We start from the raw sequence: 19,327 nt of genomic DNA, 5'->3' as shown, positions 1-19,327 counted from the left end.
AATTTTTTTCCACGGACTAATCGAGGATCACACGTCCGAGGAAAAATCAGACATGTGCACAGCCTCATCGAATAATATGGGAATGAGTACTATCCGTACTATCCGTCAAAACGTCAGATAACTCTCGTTTGATTTTTTCGTAGCCCATGTTCGTAGAAATATTGTAATATTATATTATTATGTCATTTTACATTATTTTGTCAAAATAATATATTTTATGCAACAAGGTGAATGTAAATCTTATCGGTCATCTTATTTTTGATAAGTATTTACTTTTGAAAACTAAATTCATAAGATTCTGTTTCAAAGAGGGTTCTTCCCACCAACAAGGGATTGTGTGCATCTAGTGTGTTTGATGATGTGAAGGATGACATAATGACAACCAAAAACCGTGTTATACCTACAGCTGGATGAGTCAAACTAAACGCATTGTGTCAACTGATTTTTGTCCTAAATTTTTTAGCTGTAAAAAAGGATTCAAAGCAAGAAACAATAGATTGTCAAATGTGTTAAATTAGGCGAGACCATTACAGATAGTTTTTTTTCAGCTAAGTAGCAGAACAGACCCAAAACACTGAAGCAAAAAGGTAGACATTGGCATTTTTTAGTGATACAAAGAAAAACTTTTAAATCAGGAAAGTTTTAGTTCCAAAGTATGCACATGGATAGACAGTTGTGATTTTCAATAAGTCTGAATCCTCTCCATCTCTGAAATGATAGTAATATATTCAAAAATCTAAAAGTAATGTTAAGACGCTCTGTTCTGCTGTCTTACTATGGTCGGCATAATACGGCGTATGTAAACAGTACATCCAATGTAGTTTTACCACCATGACCAGGTGGAGAAATTACTATTAGGGTTCAAGACCAATTTTTTCATACACGTGCTATTCATGGTTTTCCCGGACAGAACTCGTACCAATGATATCCTATAACTCTATGCACATGTCCAATTTTTTTTTCCTCGGACTGAGTGGTCCGTGGAAAAAAATTGGAGAATTGACAGATTTTGATCTGAGTGTCAGATGAAAATCTGTAATTCAAATCTATGGACCAGTGAAAAAAATTGGATGACATCCAAGTGTGATTCGATTTTCAGGGACTGTCAGAGTGGAGAGGTGAATAAACTTATTCTTTTTCTCTCTCCACGTATGAGAAAAGCTAATGCCACTTAGGTCAAAATCTGATTAAAGTCTGATCAGAATAATCAGACAGTTTTTGCTTAGAATTTAGATGAACCAAGCAAAATGGTCCAATTATTTTGATCAGATTTTGACCAGAGTGGCATTAGTTTTCAGACTCTAGCGGTCATGTGAACCTACCCATAGAGGGACTATGAAATCAGAAAATGATCTATTGCTTATGTAAACCTTTTGTGTTAAATATTTCGTAAGAATTTGTAGTTTTATTTTTACATCTAATTATTAGTAAAGAGTGAATATGCTCGGATGGCGTGTTATCCGAGCATGCTCTGGTGCTAAACTAGTGTCTTCGGTGTGCTCGAATAATATGTTTGCTTCCCCGCGGCTGCATGTCTTGCAGGTGTTAGGCATCCGCAACACATGCAGGGATTATTTACTTGTTAAATCAATATTTTAAAAACCACTGAGAAGCATAATAGTCTTGTTCTTGTTGCTTCTTAAGAAAATGACCTGTTATTCAAGTAAAAGCTTTGTTTTTTTTAAGATTTTTTTTAGCAATTTTTGTGTTTACATTTTATATATCACTATTTATATTTTGAAAAAATCTGACCACTGCGCCTTTTATTAAGCTGACACTTTTTTGTTCTGTAAAGAACACGTATTTTCATTAAAGGCAGGAAGACAATGAAAGGTAAAACTCATTTACTTATTTGCTATTATTGAATGATACTGGATCCAACATCAGTCACAGCTTACCTCCTCCCCCTCCCTGTACATTCACCTCTGTACAGGTCACAGAACATGCCCCACAAAACTTTCCAATGGAAACCAATCTCCAGTATACAGTTTCTTAAGGATCAAGTGGCTTAAAGGGAATCTGTCTCCCCCCGGGACACATATGACCTCTTAATATGGGCATACGGGTAATAGAAATGTTACACTAGTCCTACCTGTATGCTCATATTGATGGTCTTGTTGTGGAGAAATGTTATATTCTGTCTTTATGCTAATGATTTCTTCCAGGCTTTGGGGTCGTGCAGTGTCTGGAAGAAATCCCTGCCTCCTGTCCTCATTACAATACTAAACCCCTTCCCTCAGCATCAGTTGTGGCCAAGGAATCCTGCGCCCTGCACTCCCTCAAAAATACATACCTCATCCTCCCTTCTATGGGCGCTTCATTCAGGGATCTTCAGAAAAGGCGCATCAGAGTCACTGTGACTTCCAGCATATGTACTGAAAAGGTGCTCTCCCCACTTCCTTCCTGCATAGTCATTCCTAGGAACCATGTGTACATAGTGATGACTATGCAGGGAGGAAGTGGGGAGAGTACCTTATCAGTGCGCACACCGGTGGTCACTGGAGCAGAAGTTGATGGCGCCTGCGTAGAAGATCCCTGTATACAATTCCCATAGAAGGGAGGATGAAAAAATGCAGAGGAAAGAAGAAAGTGCATGACACATTCTTTGGAGCAGATCATGAAGGAAACCTCTCCATAATATCCATCGTCCATTGAAAAGGCAGCAAAGACAGTTCAGGAAAAAAATTCTTAAAAACCGCTTCAAAACTGCTTCAGTTGGAGCAGTGGGTTTGAAAACCCTGAAACGGTTAAAAGAAGCAACATGTTTGTTCTTTGGTTGGGTTCTATTGGGATGAATGATGGCAGGAATGGCAAAGAACGATGGCAAGAACGACGGCAAAACCGCTTCAGTAAAACTCGGTGGCTGACCGGGCATCTAATAGACGTCCTGTGCACGTAGCCAGGAACAGTAAAACTCCTCCAACCATCCCCTGCTCCCCCAAAAAAGAATTTCCTGAAGCTGTTCTGCTTGAAAAACTTGTCCTTAAAAACTTTCTATGACCTAAGAGTGAGGCTACGATTTTGTTTCTTTATACACAGCAGAGCCGCATGTTGTTATCCTATCCGCGGTCAGATACTAATACTACAATAAGGTTCATATCTGAAAAAATGTTCTAGGGACTTATAGTAATACAAATCTGAATTTCGAATAATGAGGACATGCGACATTCAGGAAGTAATCTTATTTCAGAAGCTAAGTATTTGGTAAGATCTTGACAGAAGCTCAGACTGTCCTTGCTGATGAGATTATTTCCTTTTTTCATTTTTGACAAGGAAGCCCTGAAAAATATGTGATGAAGACTTTTTAATGTATTAACAAACCCAGAGAGTAATGATCTAAGGTAAGACCAGAAAATATGTGTGTAGTGTCTGTAGAATAAATATAGAAGCGTTCATTTCCGACTGATTTTTTTCCCCTGTTCAGCTGGTAGAAGGGGGTCAGTGTTCCTGTATTGAGCACCAACCTAATATGTCTGGTTTACTATTGCTGAAAAACAGTAGGGGGAGGTTTCTGCTGCAGGCAGTTGCCTTACAACCAGAAAGAAGCCTTATTTGAGGTCTGTGAGAAAGGAGGAGGGGAAAAAAACGATTTCCTGGAACATATTTTGAGGAATTTGTCCTGTTTCACAGTGTTAGATGCAATATGAGACAGGATTGGAAAGGGGATTGTCACTGTTCTAACCCTCAGTGTGTCTGGGATGCAGTTACTGACAGCTCAGTTCATTTTCCAATCTGGTACAGGGAAGTACTAAGCGGTCAGTGTGTTGATTGACAACACGACTATCCAATCTGAGACTTGAAGGTGTCAGGCTGTCTCCAAGTGTCTATTATCCCAGGTGATTGCCATGCTACTTTACTGAGTAGGTAGCAAAAATTCACCGCACACTCTAATGAAATAATTTGCAACCAACAGTGGAATTTTATTTTTGACAATTCCACTGTTGGTTGCAAATTATTTCATTAGAGTGCGCGGTGAATTTTTGCTACTTATTTCAGGGACCACCACGGTCCGTTCTACCAGCACCTCGCTTCTACAGTGACCTTGAGTGCACACCAATATCTACTCTACTATGCTACTTTACTGAGCTGTTTCTTTCAGACCTCTGCCAGACATATATTCAGCCAAGTGTGGTTCATTTCCTCTGTGCCTTGAGTTCTGTATTTTGATCTTTCGTTGCCTGACCTTGAACCTAGTTCTGACCATCCATCTGTTTAACCCCTTCTGCTCCTATCCTCCTGGTATTCTGACTTTGGAACATTACCTGACCACGCTTTTGTCTCTTACTTCTGTTTATGACGTACCCTTCTGGCTTCTGACCTTGGACTTCTTGTCTATCCTGACAAACGGCTTTGCCATGAAAAGTGACTAGTGTCACAGGGATATTACCCTGTTCAGAACATATGAGACTGTTGAGTATTGTGGTTTGCAGCAACAGTCTAGAGTAAGACAAGATGTCAACTGACAATTTTCCTTGACACTACAATATGTTTTCTGTTTCTTTACCTTGAGAAAGACGCTGGCCTGGCGTTGAAACACGTTGGAACAATAAAGATATGTTTTGGAGCAGAAAAGGCTTCTTATTTACCAATCAGCGTGATTTTGTGCACCTCTATTAACCACGTGTGAATAGGACAATACTTTTAACTTTTTAAATGACACAATAGTGATAGGCTGAGAGGGTCCTTTGTGATTCAAACATGCTGAATCCTGGAAAGATATGCTACATGCAGACAGACATCCAAGTGTTCATTGAAAGTTCGAAGGACTGTTTGCCCATAGTCCCTGTCACTGGGCTTCAAAGGAGATTAGTTAATTTACTATTTAGTGCTATACTGTAGGATTACAATATAAAGCTCAAGATCCAATATTCAAGTCCCCTACGGGCACTGAAAAAGTAAAAAGTTAATAAAAAAGTTTTAAAAATAATAAATGTAAAAGTTTAATTCATCCATTTGACCAGATAAACATAAACATTAATGATATTTAATATCATTGTTTGTCTATAAAAGTCTGTTGAATAAAAATACAAAAATACATACATACATTAATCATCAAAAAAGAAAAAAAAAAATCAAAACTTCAGAATTGTAATTTTTCAGTCGCTGTACTTCCTACCCAAAAATTAAATAAAACGTGATCAAAATGTTGTATATACCTTAAAATGGAATTTATTAAAAACCATAGGTTGGCATATGTTAAACAAGACCTCACACAGATCCACTAATGGACAAATAATAAATTATTGGTCTCAGAAAACGGCAATACAAACCAAATTTTTTTTACAAAGTTTTGAATTTTGCAACCTCTAATATATATATATCTATATATATATAGATATATATATATATGTATATATATATATATATATGTTTATAATTTTGGTATGGCCGTAATCATACTGACCTTAAGAATTATGTTACAAAGTAATTTTTTACCACTCAGTGAATGTTGCAAACACAAATCCACAAAACAATGTCTACCATGATTTTTTTTTTTCACCATCTTATCCCTTTTGAAATATTTTTATTTTTTTTTCATTTTTCAGAACTTTATATGGTAAACAAAATGGTGGGATTAAAAAATAAAAACTCTTCCGGTGGGTAAAAACAATCCCTCGTATATTTCTTTATTTTATAAAAAAACAAACAAAAACGTTTTGGTTGTTGGGGGGGGGAGTGCAAAAGCAAAAAATTGCCCAGTCAGGAAGAGATTTTCATTATCAATCTAACCAGCCTGGGCAATTTTGTCTTTCAACCAAAATAAAAGTTAATATAAATGAAACTTGAATGTCTATGTGCCAAAGCATAGCACCTACAAAAAGTACAACAAAACACCAGGCGGCTGTCATGAAGGTGCTCATTATTATTATTATTATACATTTATATAGCGCCATTTATTCCATGGTGCTTTAGATATGAAAAGGGGAGATATAGCCAAGTACAATAAAGATGTGTAAGACAAGGGACACACAAGTACATAAGGAGAGGGGACCCTGCCCGCGAGGGCTCACAGTCTACAGGGATGGGTGAGGATACAGTAGGAGAGGGTAGAGCTGGTCGTGCGGTGGGTCAGTAGACTGAGGATCATTGCAGGCTGTAGGCTTGGTGGGTCTTCAGAAATCTGGCATAAACACAAAAATGTTGTGACCTTCAGCGATTACACATCAGTCTCAGTCTAGCTATAACAATATGGGCATGGCCTGGACGAGTCGGGATGTGATCATTCCTGCCTGTTCAAATTCATTATCAGTTATGCCATCAAAAGTCAAACATAAAAATAACCTTTGAAATGCAATAAAAAATGTAACGTTGTACTTAAATGGCACTGCACTGTGAGTATGCTTCAGTGCCGTTGACGAGAGTGGCGAGTGTTCGACTGAAAATATGTGATTTGCATATGTGTGGTCATGTGCCGACTAGACAAACACTGGACAGGTCTAGCTGGAATATGTCTGAGAGTATGCAAATCACATATTTGTAGTCACATGACAGCCCGCTCTCAGCACTGACACCGAGTGACTGCAGACTTGCAGCGTAAGGCTGGACAACCTCTTTAAGATTAACAAAGTCCTGGTCCTGGTGGGATTAATAGAGGAACCGCTGGAATTTTTTTTAAGATCTGTATATATTTCATGTTTAGTGTCTCCTATTTCAATCCCATTCCATTCGGTTATCTAATGCTCATATTTCCCTCAACATTGATGTCCGCAGTCTATATAAATACTCAGAATAAATCCCTTTTCATAAGAAACCTTTTCCATGAAATGAATAAACTATTGCCACCGAGAAGCCAAATATTCAGAGCAGCTATCCCGATGACATCCTGTAATGCAGGATGGAGGCTACGACTTCCTTTTCACACTACTAGCTGTTTATTCCACACAATTCTCCTCTTAGATAGCGGGAATTGTTCCTACAGTACTTTGTGATAATGCTCATTTCATAACATGGTAATTGTGCAAAAAAAAACGTAAAGCAACAAATATAGAAAACTAACTGCTTGGTGGATACGAAAACCTGGAATGAGAGAGAATGTAATAGAAAATAACAATTTCAGAGATTGCTTTTAGTTTGCCAGAATATGCGATTTCTTTCAAAAAATGTTCTATTTAGAAAGAATGAATAGCTCAAAATTGTGCTGGGAAAAATCTAGATGGTTTCGTACAAGGTTCCAGCTCCAATGCTAAATCTGTAACGGAGCACCAACTATGGGAAATCATTAAGGCTGTGTGCACACGCTGCGGATTTTGCTGCGGTTCCGCAGCGGTTTTGGCCGCTGAATTTGAATTTTCCGCGCGGATTATCTGCGCTTTTCAATCCGCAGAAAGAATTGACATGTCAATTCTTTCTGCGGATTCTCCTGCGGTTTGCCATCTCCTCCATTGAGGAGATGAAAAACCGCAGGGCAAAACCGCAGAGCAATCCGCAGGTAAAACCGCAGGTCTTTTGACCTGCGGTTTCACCTGCGGATTTTACAAAATCCGCGCGGATGAATCCGCACATAATCCGCAGCGTGTGCACACAGCCTAATACTACTGATGTACTCGTATGAGAGAAAAAAGGGATATTTGGATCCACTCCGTCCAAAAGTCTCGGACTCCACTTCATGGCCCTGTGTTTTAGTAATGCCTGGAAAAAAATTATTTAGAGGAAACATATGATAGCTGATGAAAAATGCTGCCCGATCCTATACTTTGGCATGGAAAAAGTCATATTTTTTTGCTGCTATCATCTAGATGTACTGTCGGTTTTTATTTTATTTATTTTATGGTCCATTGGAGTTGAGGCCCAAAGGCTTGCCCTCAAAATTGTCCTAAGGTTAGTGCTGTTTTTATCTATCTATCTATCTATCTATCTACAGTGCCTTGCGAAAGTATTCGGCCCCCTGGAACTTTTCAACCTTTTCCCACATATCATGCTTCAAACATAAAGATACCAAATGTAAATTTTTGGTGAAGAATTAACAAGTGGGACAATTGTGAAGTTGAACGAAATTTATTGGTTATTTTAAATTTTTGTGTAAATTCAAAAACTGAAACGTGGGGTGTGCAATATTATTCGGCCCCTTTAGCTTAATATTTTGTTGCGCCACCTTTTGCTGCGATTACAGCTGCAAGTCGCTTGGGGTATGTCTCTATCAGTTTTGTACATCGAGAGACAGAAATTCTTGCCCATTCTTCCTTGGGAAACAGCTCGAGCTCAGTGAAGTTTGATGGAGATCGTTTGTGAACAGCAGTTTTCAGATCTTTCCACAGATTCTCAATTGGATTCAGGTTTGGACTTTGACTTGGCCATTCTAACACCTGGATATGTTTATTTGTGAACCATTCCATTGTAGATTTTGCTTTATGTTTGGGATCATTGTCTTGTTGGAAGACAAATCTCCGTCCCAGTCTCCGGTCTTTTGCAGACTACAACAGGTTTTCTTCAAGAATGGTCCTGCATTTGGCTCCATCCATCTTCCCATCAATTTTACCCATCTGTCCCTGCTGAAGAAAAGCAGGCCCAAACAATGATGCTGCCACCACCATGTGGGGATGGTGTGTTCAGGGTGATGAGCTGTGTTGTCTTTACGCCAAACATATCGTTTGGCATTGTTGCCAAAAAGTTCGATTTTGGTTTCATCTGACCAGAGCACCTTATTCCACATGTTTGGTGTGTCTCCCAGGTGGCTTGTTGCAAATTTTAAACAACACTTTTTATGGCTATCTGTGAGAAATGGCTTTCTTCTTGACACTCTTTCATAAAGGCCAGATTTGTGCAGTGTACGACTGATTGTTGTCCTATGGACAGACTGTCCCACCTCAGCTGTAGATCTCTGCAGTTCATCCAGAGTAATCATGGGTCTCTTGGCTGCAACTCTGATCAGTCTTCTCCTTGTTTGAGATGAAAGTTTAGAGGGACGGCCGGGTTTTGGTAGATTTGCAGTGGTATGATACTCCTTCCATTTCAATATGATCGCTTGCACTGTGCTCCTTGGGATGTTTAATGTTTTGGAAATCATTTTGTATCCTAATCTGGCTTTAAACTTCTCCACAACAGTATCACAGACCTGCCTGTTGTGTTCCTTGGTCTTCATGATGCTCTCTATGCTTCAAACAGAACCCTGAGACTATCACAGAGCAGGTGCATTTATACGGAGACTTGATTATACACAGGTGGATTATATTTATCATCATTAGTCATTTAGGACAACATTGGATCATTCAGAGATCTACAATGAACTTCTGTAGTGAGTTTGCTGGACTGAAAGCAAAGGGGCCGAATAATATTGCACGCCCCGCTTTTCAGTTTTTGCATTTCCACAAAAATTTAAAATAACCAATAAATTTCGTTCAGCTTCGCAATTGTGTTCCACTTGTTGTTGATTCTTCACCAAAAATTTACTTTATGTTTGAAGCATGATATGTGGGAAAAGGTTGAAAAGTTCCAGGGGGCCGAATACTTTCGCAAGGCACTGTATCTATCTTTCTATCTATCTATCTATCTATCTATCTATCTATCTATCACATATCCAAGTCCATTCCACTTCCTGCCGACTTCAACTCAAAAATATTTCCTGGATCCGTACATTCCACTACCAAGAATCTGCAAAAACACTGGTGCATGCCCTTATCATCTCCCGCCTTGACTATTGCAACCTCCTGTTCTGTGGCCTCCCCTCTAATACTCCTTCACCACTCCAATCAATTATAAATTCTGCTGCCTGACTAATCCACCTGTCCCCCCCGCTATTCCCTGGCCTCTCCCCTCTGTCAATCCCTGCAGTGGCTCCTCATTACCCAGAGACTCCAGATCAAAACCCTAACCATGGCATACAAAGCCATCCACAACCTGTCTCCTCCATACATCTGAGACCTCGTCTCCTGGTACTCACCAGCACGCATCCTCCGATCCTCACAAAATCTCCTTCTCTACTTCCCTCTTATCTCCTCTTCCCACAATCGCATATAAGATTTCTCCCATGCATCCCCCACTCTGGAATGTTCTACCACAACATATCAGACTCTCGCCTACTGTGGAAACTTTCATAAGGAACCTGAAGACCTACCTCTTCCGAGAAGCCTACAACCTACAGTAGCCCTTGTTCCACCAAACCACTGCATGACCACCTCTACCCTCACCTACTGTATCCTCACCCATCCCTTGTAGATTGTGAGCCCTCACGGGCAGGATCCTATCTCATCCTGTACCAGTTGTGACTTGCATTGTTTAAGATTATTGTACTTGTTTTTATTATGCATAGCCCTTGTCACATGTAAAGCGCCAAAAAGTTTTGCCTATAAAATGTACATAAGCTAAATGCTAATTCGCCTCCATTTGAGATAAAATATTTTGCTCCCACTCAAAAATCAAATCCTGCTCTTCCTAGTTCAGCAAAGATTAAAACTTCAACCCATTTTTCAATTAACACTGAAGACATGGCCGCGACTGGAGAACCCACAAGCTAAAATAGTAATATACGCGGCTAATAACCAGAGCTCTGAGAGCTCACTGGCCGGAAAGGAAATTTATTTTCGCATACAGTGCTGGATACTCATGAATGCACTCTAGCCATAAAAACAGAATCGCTTCTAAATTACAATCAAAAACAAAATATTTATCACCGCCATTGTTTATCCTAGTGGTGCAGATGGAGCTATCCAGAGGAATAGGAGCTTTTTTACGGTTTCCTGCAGAGGTTTACAAAATTCAACATTTTATTTGTCAATCCACTAATATCATTCTAATATGGAAGAACATGTACAAAAGTAGATTATGTAACAAATACCCGACTCCTAGAACATTACGAAAAATATGATCTTCCTCATCAGTATTGATAATGGAATACCTTGTCATGCATCATTGCTGATAATATGCAGTTGAGTCGACCAAGTTTGAAAAAATCCCCAACTGGCTCCGTTCTAAGGGACGTAACTTTCTGTGTAGTCCTCAAGCAATGAATGGAGTGGAGACTGAGCAAGCAGAACCCAATTCCTGTGTTCCAGAGTTCCATACTTGGAATCATTGAGGTCCCGACGGTCTGACCTTCGGCAGTCAGTAAGTTATCCCCTATCTTACATGTAAGAGATGACTTACTATTTTATATATAACATTTTAACCCCTTCATGACGGAGCAATTTTTCGTTTCTGATTTTTGCTCCCCATAATTTTTTTTACTTTTTGGTCAATATGGACATGTGAGGGCTTGTTTTTTTGTGGGACTGTGACAACCGGGAACGTAACGTCCGAGAGTGGACCCTCTGGATCGCGGCACTGGAGCTCCCGGGTGGTGCCGACCCCTATACAGGGACCGTTAGGGGCAGACACTCGGAAGAGAGATACCGCGACTGCTAGAACCAAGAGGGGCGGCTCAAGGGACAAGAGAGGAGCTGGCGGAGTTTTGGACTGAATGCAGGGTACCGGACAGAGAATGGAGTCCCGGACCGAAGCACGGAGTACAGGACGGAGGTACAGAATACAGGACGGAGGTACTGGGTACAGGACTGAGGTACAGAATACAGGACTGAGGTACGGAGTACAGGACTGAGGTACAGAGTACAGGACTGAGGTACGGAGTACTGAGGCACGGAGTACAGGACAGAGGTACAGAATACAGGACGGAGGTACTGGGTACAGGACTGGGATACAGAATACAGGACTGAGGTACGGAGTACTGAGGCACGGAGTACAGGACAGAGGTACAGAATACAGGACGGAGGTACTGGGTACAGGACTGGGATACAGAATACAGGACTGAGGTACGGAGTACTGAGGCACGGAGTACAGGACTAAGGTACGGAGTACTGAACAGAGGTGCAGAATACAGGACTGAGGTACGGAGTACTGGACAGAGGTGCAGAGTACAGGACTGAGGTACGGAGTACTGAGGCACGGAGTACAGGACAGAGGTAGAGTTGCAGGGAGAGCCCCTACAGCTTGGCCAGAATACCGCAGGAAAAGCACACGATAATCAGGTGTCTCCTCCATCTTGGAGATGCCTGATATAGCATGTGCAGCGGTCTGATTGGTGGCCAGCGCTCTGGGCGGGCGCTGCAGGGTTAAAGAACCTGCAGAGCGTGCGCCCGCACCCTAGAGCGAGCGCACGTGGACCGCAGGTGCCGGGGGGACGGGAGTGAGGAGGAGGTAGCCATAGTACGGCGAGGCCAGGAAGGGTGACAGTACCCGCAGCCGTGACAGTACCCCCCCTTTACGTCTCCCCCTCCTGAGGTTGGACAAAAACTTTTTTAAAAGAAGAGGAGCATTAACATTCTCCCTGGGTTCCCAAGACCTCTCCTCAGGACCAAAACCCTTCCAATCGATAAGGAAGAGGGTTCGCCCCCGAACTCTTTTCATGGCTAAGATATCCCTTACCTCGAAGATGTTATCGACCCCTACTGGCTGAGGGGAAGGAGGTGATACTGGACAATACCGATTAAGAACAACAGGTTTAAGGAGCGAGACATGGAAGGCGTTAGGGACCCGGAGTGAAGCCGGCAACCTCAATTTATAAGCCACGTCGTTAATGCGTCCCAGAAACTCGAATGGACCGATGTATCGTGGACCCAGTTTGTAAGAGGGCATCTTTAGGCGAATATGCTTAGTTGATAGCCAGACTTTGTCGCCAGGTTGGTATGGCGGAAGGTCCCTGCGTCTCTTGTCAGCATGTCTCCTAATCCGGATACTTGATTTTTCAAGTGCTTCTCTAGTCTCTCTCCAGACTTGAGAAAACTCAGAAGAAAGCGCATCTGCTGTGGGAACACCAGAAGGCAAGGAGAGAGGTAGCGGAACACCTGGATTCTGGCCAAAAACCACGAAGAAGGGTGTTTTAGTGGTGGACTCATTAGGATGGTTGTTATATGCGAACTCTGCCCATGGCAGGAGAGACGCCCAGTTGTCTTGATGGGCATTGGAAAAGTGACGCAGGTAGGCTGCCAGTACCTGGTTAATCCGTTCCACTTGTCCATTGGATTGAGGGTGATAGGCAGAGGAGTAGTCCAGAGATATACCCATGAGTTTGCAGAGCGCCCTCCAGAATCGGGAGGTGAATTGAACTCCTCGATCGGAGACAATTCGTTGAGGAAGTCCATGAAGCCTGAAGATCTGGTCGATAAAGACCTTGGCCAATTCAGGTGCGGTGGGTAATCCGGGCAGCGGGATAAAATGGGCCATTTTGGAGAAGCGGTCGACCACTACTAGGATGGTAGTACACCCGGAAGAGCGAGGTAGGTCGGTAATGAAGTCCATACCAATCTGTCGCCAAGGGGCCTCAGGAGGAGGCAGAGGGTGAAGCAGGCCGGCCGGCAAACTTCTGGGTACTTTGTTTAGAGCACAAGTCGTGCAGGAGGCTACGAAATCTGTCACATCTTGGTGAAGAGAAGGCCACCAATAGTAGCGAGAGAGAAGGCTGAGGGTTTTCTTGACCCTGACGTGGCCCGCAATCTTGGAGGAATGCCCCCAGTCTAGGACTTCCGACCTCTTATTCTATGGGACAAAGGTCTTGCCCGGCGGAATGGGGGAGAGTGTCACGGGTGCCACAGAGATAACTTTGGCAGGCTCAATGATGTGAGAAGAAACCTCCTCCATCTCAGGTGACTGCAAGGACCTGGATAGGGCATCCGCCTTGATGTTTCTGTTTCCAGGTCGAAAATGGAGCTTGAAATCAAACCCGGAGAAATATAGTGACCACCTGGCTTGCCTGGACTTGAGCCTTTGTGCCGACTGAAGATATGCCAAATTCTTGTGGTCGGTGAAGATTATGAATGGATGGACTGCCCCCTCCAGAAGGTACCACCATTCCTCCAAAGCCATCTTAATGGCCAGTAACTCCCGATCTCCAATTGAATAGTTGCATTCTGCGGGGGAGAATGATTTCGAGAAGAACCCACAAGGCACCAATTGACCAGAAGAGGTTCACTGGGAAAGGACCGCCCCTGCCCCAGTAGAGGACGCATCCACCTCTAGGATTAAGGGCCTATTAACTAACGGCCGGTGTAAAATTGGGGCGGTAGCAAAGGACCGTTTCAAGGCAAGGAAGGCCTCTTCAGCCTCCGGAGTCCAGGCATTTGGTTTGGTCCCTTTCCGGGTCAAAGCGGAGATGGGCTTGGTCACCGAAGAGAAGTAGGGAACGAACTGCCTGTAATAGTTTGCAAAACCCAGGAACCGTTGGATGGCCTTTACTCCGACCGGACGTGGCCAGTTGAGCACAGCAGACAACTTTTCGGGGTCCATCTTCATTCCGGAGTCAGTGATGATATACCCTAGGAAGGGCAATGAGGTTTGCTCGAACAGACATTTCTCTAGTTTAGCATAGAGTCGGTTTTCCCGTAAACGTTGCAGAACCAGCCGAACACTCCTCCTGTGGGTGGATAAGTCAGATGAAAAGATGAGAATGTCATCAAGATACACGACGACACATGAGTAGAGTAGGTCTCGGAAGATCTCGTTCATGAACTCTTGGAAAACCGCCGGAGCATTGCAGAGACCAAAAGGCATAACCAAATACTCGTAATGGCCATCCCGAGTATTGAAGGCCGTCTTCCACTCATCCCCGGCACGGATTTGGATCAAGATATAGGCTCCCCGCAGATCCAATTTGGTAAAGATCCGGGCCCCTCTCAGGCGGTCAAAGAGTTCAGGGATCAGTGGAAGGGGATACCTATTTTTGACGGTGATACTGTTCAGGCCTCGGTAGTCAATACATGGCCGAAGGGATCCGTCTTTCTTCCGTACAAAAAAGAACCCTGCTCCAGCAGGGGAGGAAGACTTCCGAATAAAACCCCAAGCCAAGTTTTCCTGGATGTATTCGGACATGGCCACGGTCTCTGCTGGAGACAGAGGGTAAGTTCTTCCCCTGGGAGGAACTGCTCCAGGAATCAGCTCAATTGGGCAGTCGTATGAACGATGCGGCGGCAGGGTCTCAGCCTCTTTTTTACTGATGACATCGGCGTACAAGTGGTAGGCCGTAGGAAGCCCAGGAAGATCGGTAAGAGCTGGCTGCGGACCAGGGCGAGATACCGGCAACAGACAATGTTCGTGGCAGAAGTGTCCCCAGCGGAGGATCTCCCCAGAACACCAGTCCAAAACAGGCTCGTGTAGGCGAAGCCAAGGTAAGCCGAGAAGCACAGCGTGGGATAAACTGGGCAAAACATAAAAGGCGATCCTTTCTCGGTGAAGAGCTCCAACTTGTATCTCCACCTCGACAGTGACTATGGTGATGGGTTCTGGTAGCGGTTTACCATCCACGGAGGCGATTGTGTGTGGATTCTCTAGCGTAACCACCGGAATCCAAAACTGGTCTACTTCTTTCAGCCGGATGAAGTTACCAGCCGCACCCGAGTCCACATACGCCTCCACAGACCTGCGCTCCCGACCTGAAACAATTAAAGCCGAAATGGTAAGGGGCAGAGAGGAATCGGTGTTACCTAGGAAGGCCTCTCTTATCTGGCCTAGGCGGAGGCGTTTCCAGGCCGCACTGGACAAGTACGCACAAAATGATTGGCCCCGCCGCAATAAAGGCATAGCCCCTGCGTCCTTCTCTCCCTGCGTTCTTGCTCTGATAACCTTACTTGGTCCACTTGCATGGGCTCGGGAGTGGAATTACTAGAAGACGCCCGAGAGTGAGGAATGGGCGCTTGGTATAGCCTAAAAGATCTCTTCTCCCTAACTGACTCCCGGGAGCATTCCTGAAACCGTAAATCTATACGGGTGGCTAGGGATATAAGATCTTCCAGGGTGGTAGGAGTGTCTCGGCCAGCAAGCTCATCTTTTATTTTACCGGAGAGTCCCCTCCAAAAGGCCCCAACCAAGGCCTCATTGTTCTATCCCAATTCAGAGGACAGTGTCCGGAAGCGGATAGCATACTATCCTACGGTGCGGGAACCCTGGCGAAGATTGAAAAGAGCCTCAGTGGTGGAGGCCACACGTCCAGGCTCATCAAATACCCTGCAGAAAGTATCTAGGAAGCTTTGTATACTTGATACCACCGGGTCATCTCTCTCCCATAGGGGATTTACCCAAGCCAAGGCCTCCCCCTCAAGATGGGATACAATAAAAGCTACTTTGGCTCGATCAGAGGGATATTGCTGAGGCAGGAGCTCAAAGTGCAACCAGCACTGGTTTAGAGACCCCTGACACAACTTGGGGTCACCACTAAACCTGGGAGGTTTCCCCAAGCGCGGTGGCGGGTGGGATATGGGGTCCCGAGATAGGGCTGAAGCGGCAGCAGAGGACTGCCATGTAGCTCAGAATGTGGGACTGGGCGTCACGCTGCTGCGCGAGCTCCTGCTGGAGTCCCGCTAGCAACGGGGCGTTCCCTGGATCAGCAGTTTGTAAGGCGGAGAGGCGGGTGTCCATGGATTTCATAAAGGACATTATTCTGGTTCTCACGCAAAAAGAGTAATTCTTTCTGCGTGGCCGCCGAGGCGCTAGCAGGGTCCATGGCCTGATTATACTGTGACAACCAGGAAGGTAACTTCCGAGAGAGGACCCTCTGGATCGCGGCACTGGAGCTCCCGGGGGCGAGCGCGCCAGGTGGTGCCGACCCCTATACAGGGACCATTAGGGGCAGACCCTCGAAAGACAGATACCGCGACTGCTAGAACCAAGAGTGGCGGCTCAAGGGACAAGAGAGGAGCTGGCGGAGTTTTGGACTGAATGCAGGGTACCGGACAGAGAATGGAGTCCCAGACCGAAGCACGGAGTACAGGACGGAGGTACAGAATACAGGACGGAGGTACTGGGTACAGGACTGAGGTACAGAATAAAGGACTGAGGTACGGAGTACAGGACTGAGGTACGGAGTACAGGACTGAGGTACAGAGTACTGAGGCATGGAGTACAGGACAGAGGTACAGAATACAGGACGGTGGTACTGGGTACAGGACTGGGATACAGAATACAGGACTGAGGTATGGAGTACTGAGGCATGGAGTACAGGACTGAGGTACGGAGTACTGGACAGAGGTGCAGAGTACAGGACTGAGGTACGGAGTACTGAGGCACGGAGTACAGGACAGAGGTAGAGTTGCAGGGAGAGCCCCTACAGCTTGGCCAGAATACCGCAGGAAAAGCACACGATAATCAGGCGTCTCCTCCATCTTGGAGACGCCTGATATAGCATGTGCAGCGGTCTGATTGGTGGCCAGCGTCTGGGCGGGCGCTGCAGGGTTAAAGAACCCGCAGAGCGGGCGCCCGTGCCCTAGAGCGAGCGCACGTGGACCGCAGGTGCCGGGGGGACGGGAGTGAGGAGGAGGCAGCCATAGTACGGCGAGGCCAGGACAGGGACGAGTTGTACTTTTGAAAGGTATCATTGATTTTACTATGTCGTGTACTCAAAAATGGGAAAAAAATATAAAAGTGAGGTGAAATAGCAAAAAAAAGTGCAAATCTATTACTGGTTTTTGGATTTTTCACCAAATGCTAAAACTGACCTGCCATTATGATTCTCCAGGTCACTCATGGATACCAAACATGTCTAGGTTCTTTTTTATTTAAGTGGTGAAAGAAAAATACAAAGTTTGTTAAAAAAATTGCATATTACGATACCCATAGCGTCTCCATTTTTCGTGATCTCGGGTTGGGTAATGGATTATTTTTTGCGTGATGAGGTGATGTTTTTAATTATACCATTTTGGTGCAGATACGATTATTTGTTCACCCGTTATTGCATTTTAATGCAATGTTGCAGTGACCGAAAAACATAATTTTGGTATTTCGAGTTTTTTCTCATTATGTCGTTTAGCGATCAGGTTAATCATTTTTATATTGATAGATCTGGCGATTCTGAACGCGGTGATACAAAATATGTGTTTGTTTGATTTTTTTTATTGTTTTGTTTTGAATGGGATGAAACGGGGGAGATTTGAACTTTTATATTTTTTTACTTTTTAAATATTTTTAGAAACTTTTTTTAACTTTTGGCATGCTTCAATAGTCTCCATGGGAGACTAGAAGCTGCCATAACCTAATCGGCTCTGCTACATACCAGCGGTGATCAGATTGTCTGTATGTAGCAGAATTGCTGACTTGCTATGAGCGCTGACCACCGGCCGGCGCTCGTAGCAATCCAGCATCGACAACCATAGAGGTCTGCAGGAGACCTCTGGTTGCCATGCCAACCCATCGGTGACCCATGATCACATGATGTGGGTCACCAAAGGGTGGATTTCCGGCACCATTGCCGGAAGCACGCAATAAATGCTGCTGTGAGTTTGACAGCAGCATGTAATGAATTAACAGCTGTGGGTGGATCGTTGCAGATGTTGCGGCCACATGTCAGCTGTTCAAAAGAGCTGACGTGCCTGAAAAGATGTGAGCTCAGAACTGGAGCCCACATCAAAGGGGAGACATGACTTGGCCAATATGTACTGTACCTGTAAGTCTAAGTCTGTTCAGAGCTTTTATCAGAATCAGCATTGTATGAACAGGATCCGTGCAATGTTTACTCCCATCTCGTACATAACTTAGTGTACGATTCAACAATTCTGATAGACAAAACAGCATTCTTTACTTACAGACTGGCATATTATGGGGTAGCCCGTCCGATTGATTCCTCCAGCAAACACAGCAAAAGTGAGTGCAGTGTGGAAACAGAAATTTAGTAGCATATGCCATCCTTTTCTGCTGATCCGGATGGTGCTGCAGAAGAAAACAGAGACAGATTAAGTGTGGGCACAAAATATGAACGCAGACTTAATTACAAAAATAGTTTACACTTTGTTTGGATATAGAGGGATGACAAGCTGTGATCACAACACCAGAAACAATGAAAGATTTAACTACTTATTGCCCTTGAAAGTGGATATCTAACATGAGTACGGTACATGGTTCATATACAGTATGTAAGTTCGATCTTACAACCCTGGGTATAAAATAAAAGGTTACTTTTGAATTCTCCCTTTTCGTATACTTTACCCCACCATATAATGGCAAAGAGATCAACATATGACATCCTACTGTATGTAATGACAGAAGATATTAACAATCAACATAGGGCATCCTACTGTACAGTGGGTACAGAAAATAGTCGGAGCCCTTTAATTTTTTCACTCTGTTTCATTGCAGCCATTTGGTATTCAAAAAAGTTAATTTTTTTCTCATTAATGTACGGAAAAAAAGCAGAAATGTAGAAATTTTTGCAAATTTACTAAAAAAGAAATACCGAAATATCACATGGTCATAAGTATTCAGACCCTTTGCTCAGACATTCGTATTTAAGTCACATACTGTCCATTTCCTTGTGATCCTCCTTGAGATGGTTCTACTCCTTCATTGGATCCAGCTGTGTTTAATTAAACTGATAGGACTTCATTTGTAAAAGGACACATCTGTCTATATAAGACCTCAC

The 19,327-nt window shown here is 43.7% G+C and overlaps 1 protein-coding gene across 7 annotated transcripts in view; it reads right to left on the bottom strand.

The window, feature by feature from the left end:
• Positions 1-19,327, bottom strand: part of ADGRA1 (adhesion G protein-coupled receptor A1) — a 1,190,508-nt gene that overhangs the window by 117,279 nt on the left and 1,053,902 nt on the right. For all 7 annotated transcript variants that reach the window (XM_073546510.1, XM_073546511.1, XM_073546513.1 and 4 more), the window contains one exon: positions 18,495-18,618. In XM_073546510.1, the coding sequence (XP_073402611.1) occupies positions 18,495-18,618 (124 nt within the window). The remainder of the gene's footprint in view (positions 1-18,494; positions 18,619-19,327) is intronic.

The sequence above is a fragment of the Dendrobates tinctorius genome, unplaced genomic scaffold (assembly GCF_039654945.1).
Source record: "Dendrobates tinctorius isolate UK_male_01 unplaced genomic scaffold, ASM3965494v1 ptg000147l, whole genome shotgun sequence".
Classification (NCBI taxonomy): Eukaryota; Metazoa; Chordata; class Amphibia; order Anura; family Dendrobatidae; genus Dendrobates; species Dendrobates tinctorius.
The sequence above is the reverse complement of the archived record's forward strand: the minus strand, read 5'-3'. Positions and strand labels throughout refer to the sequence as shown.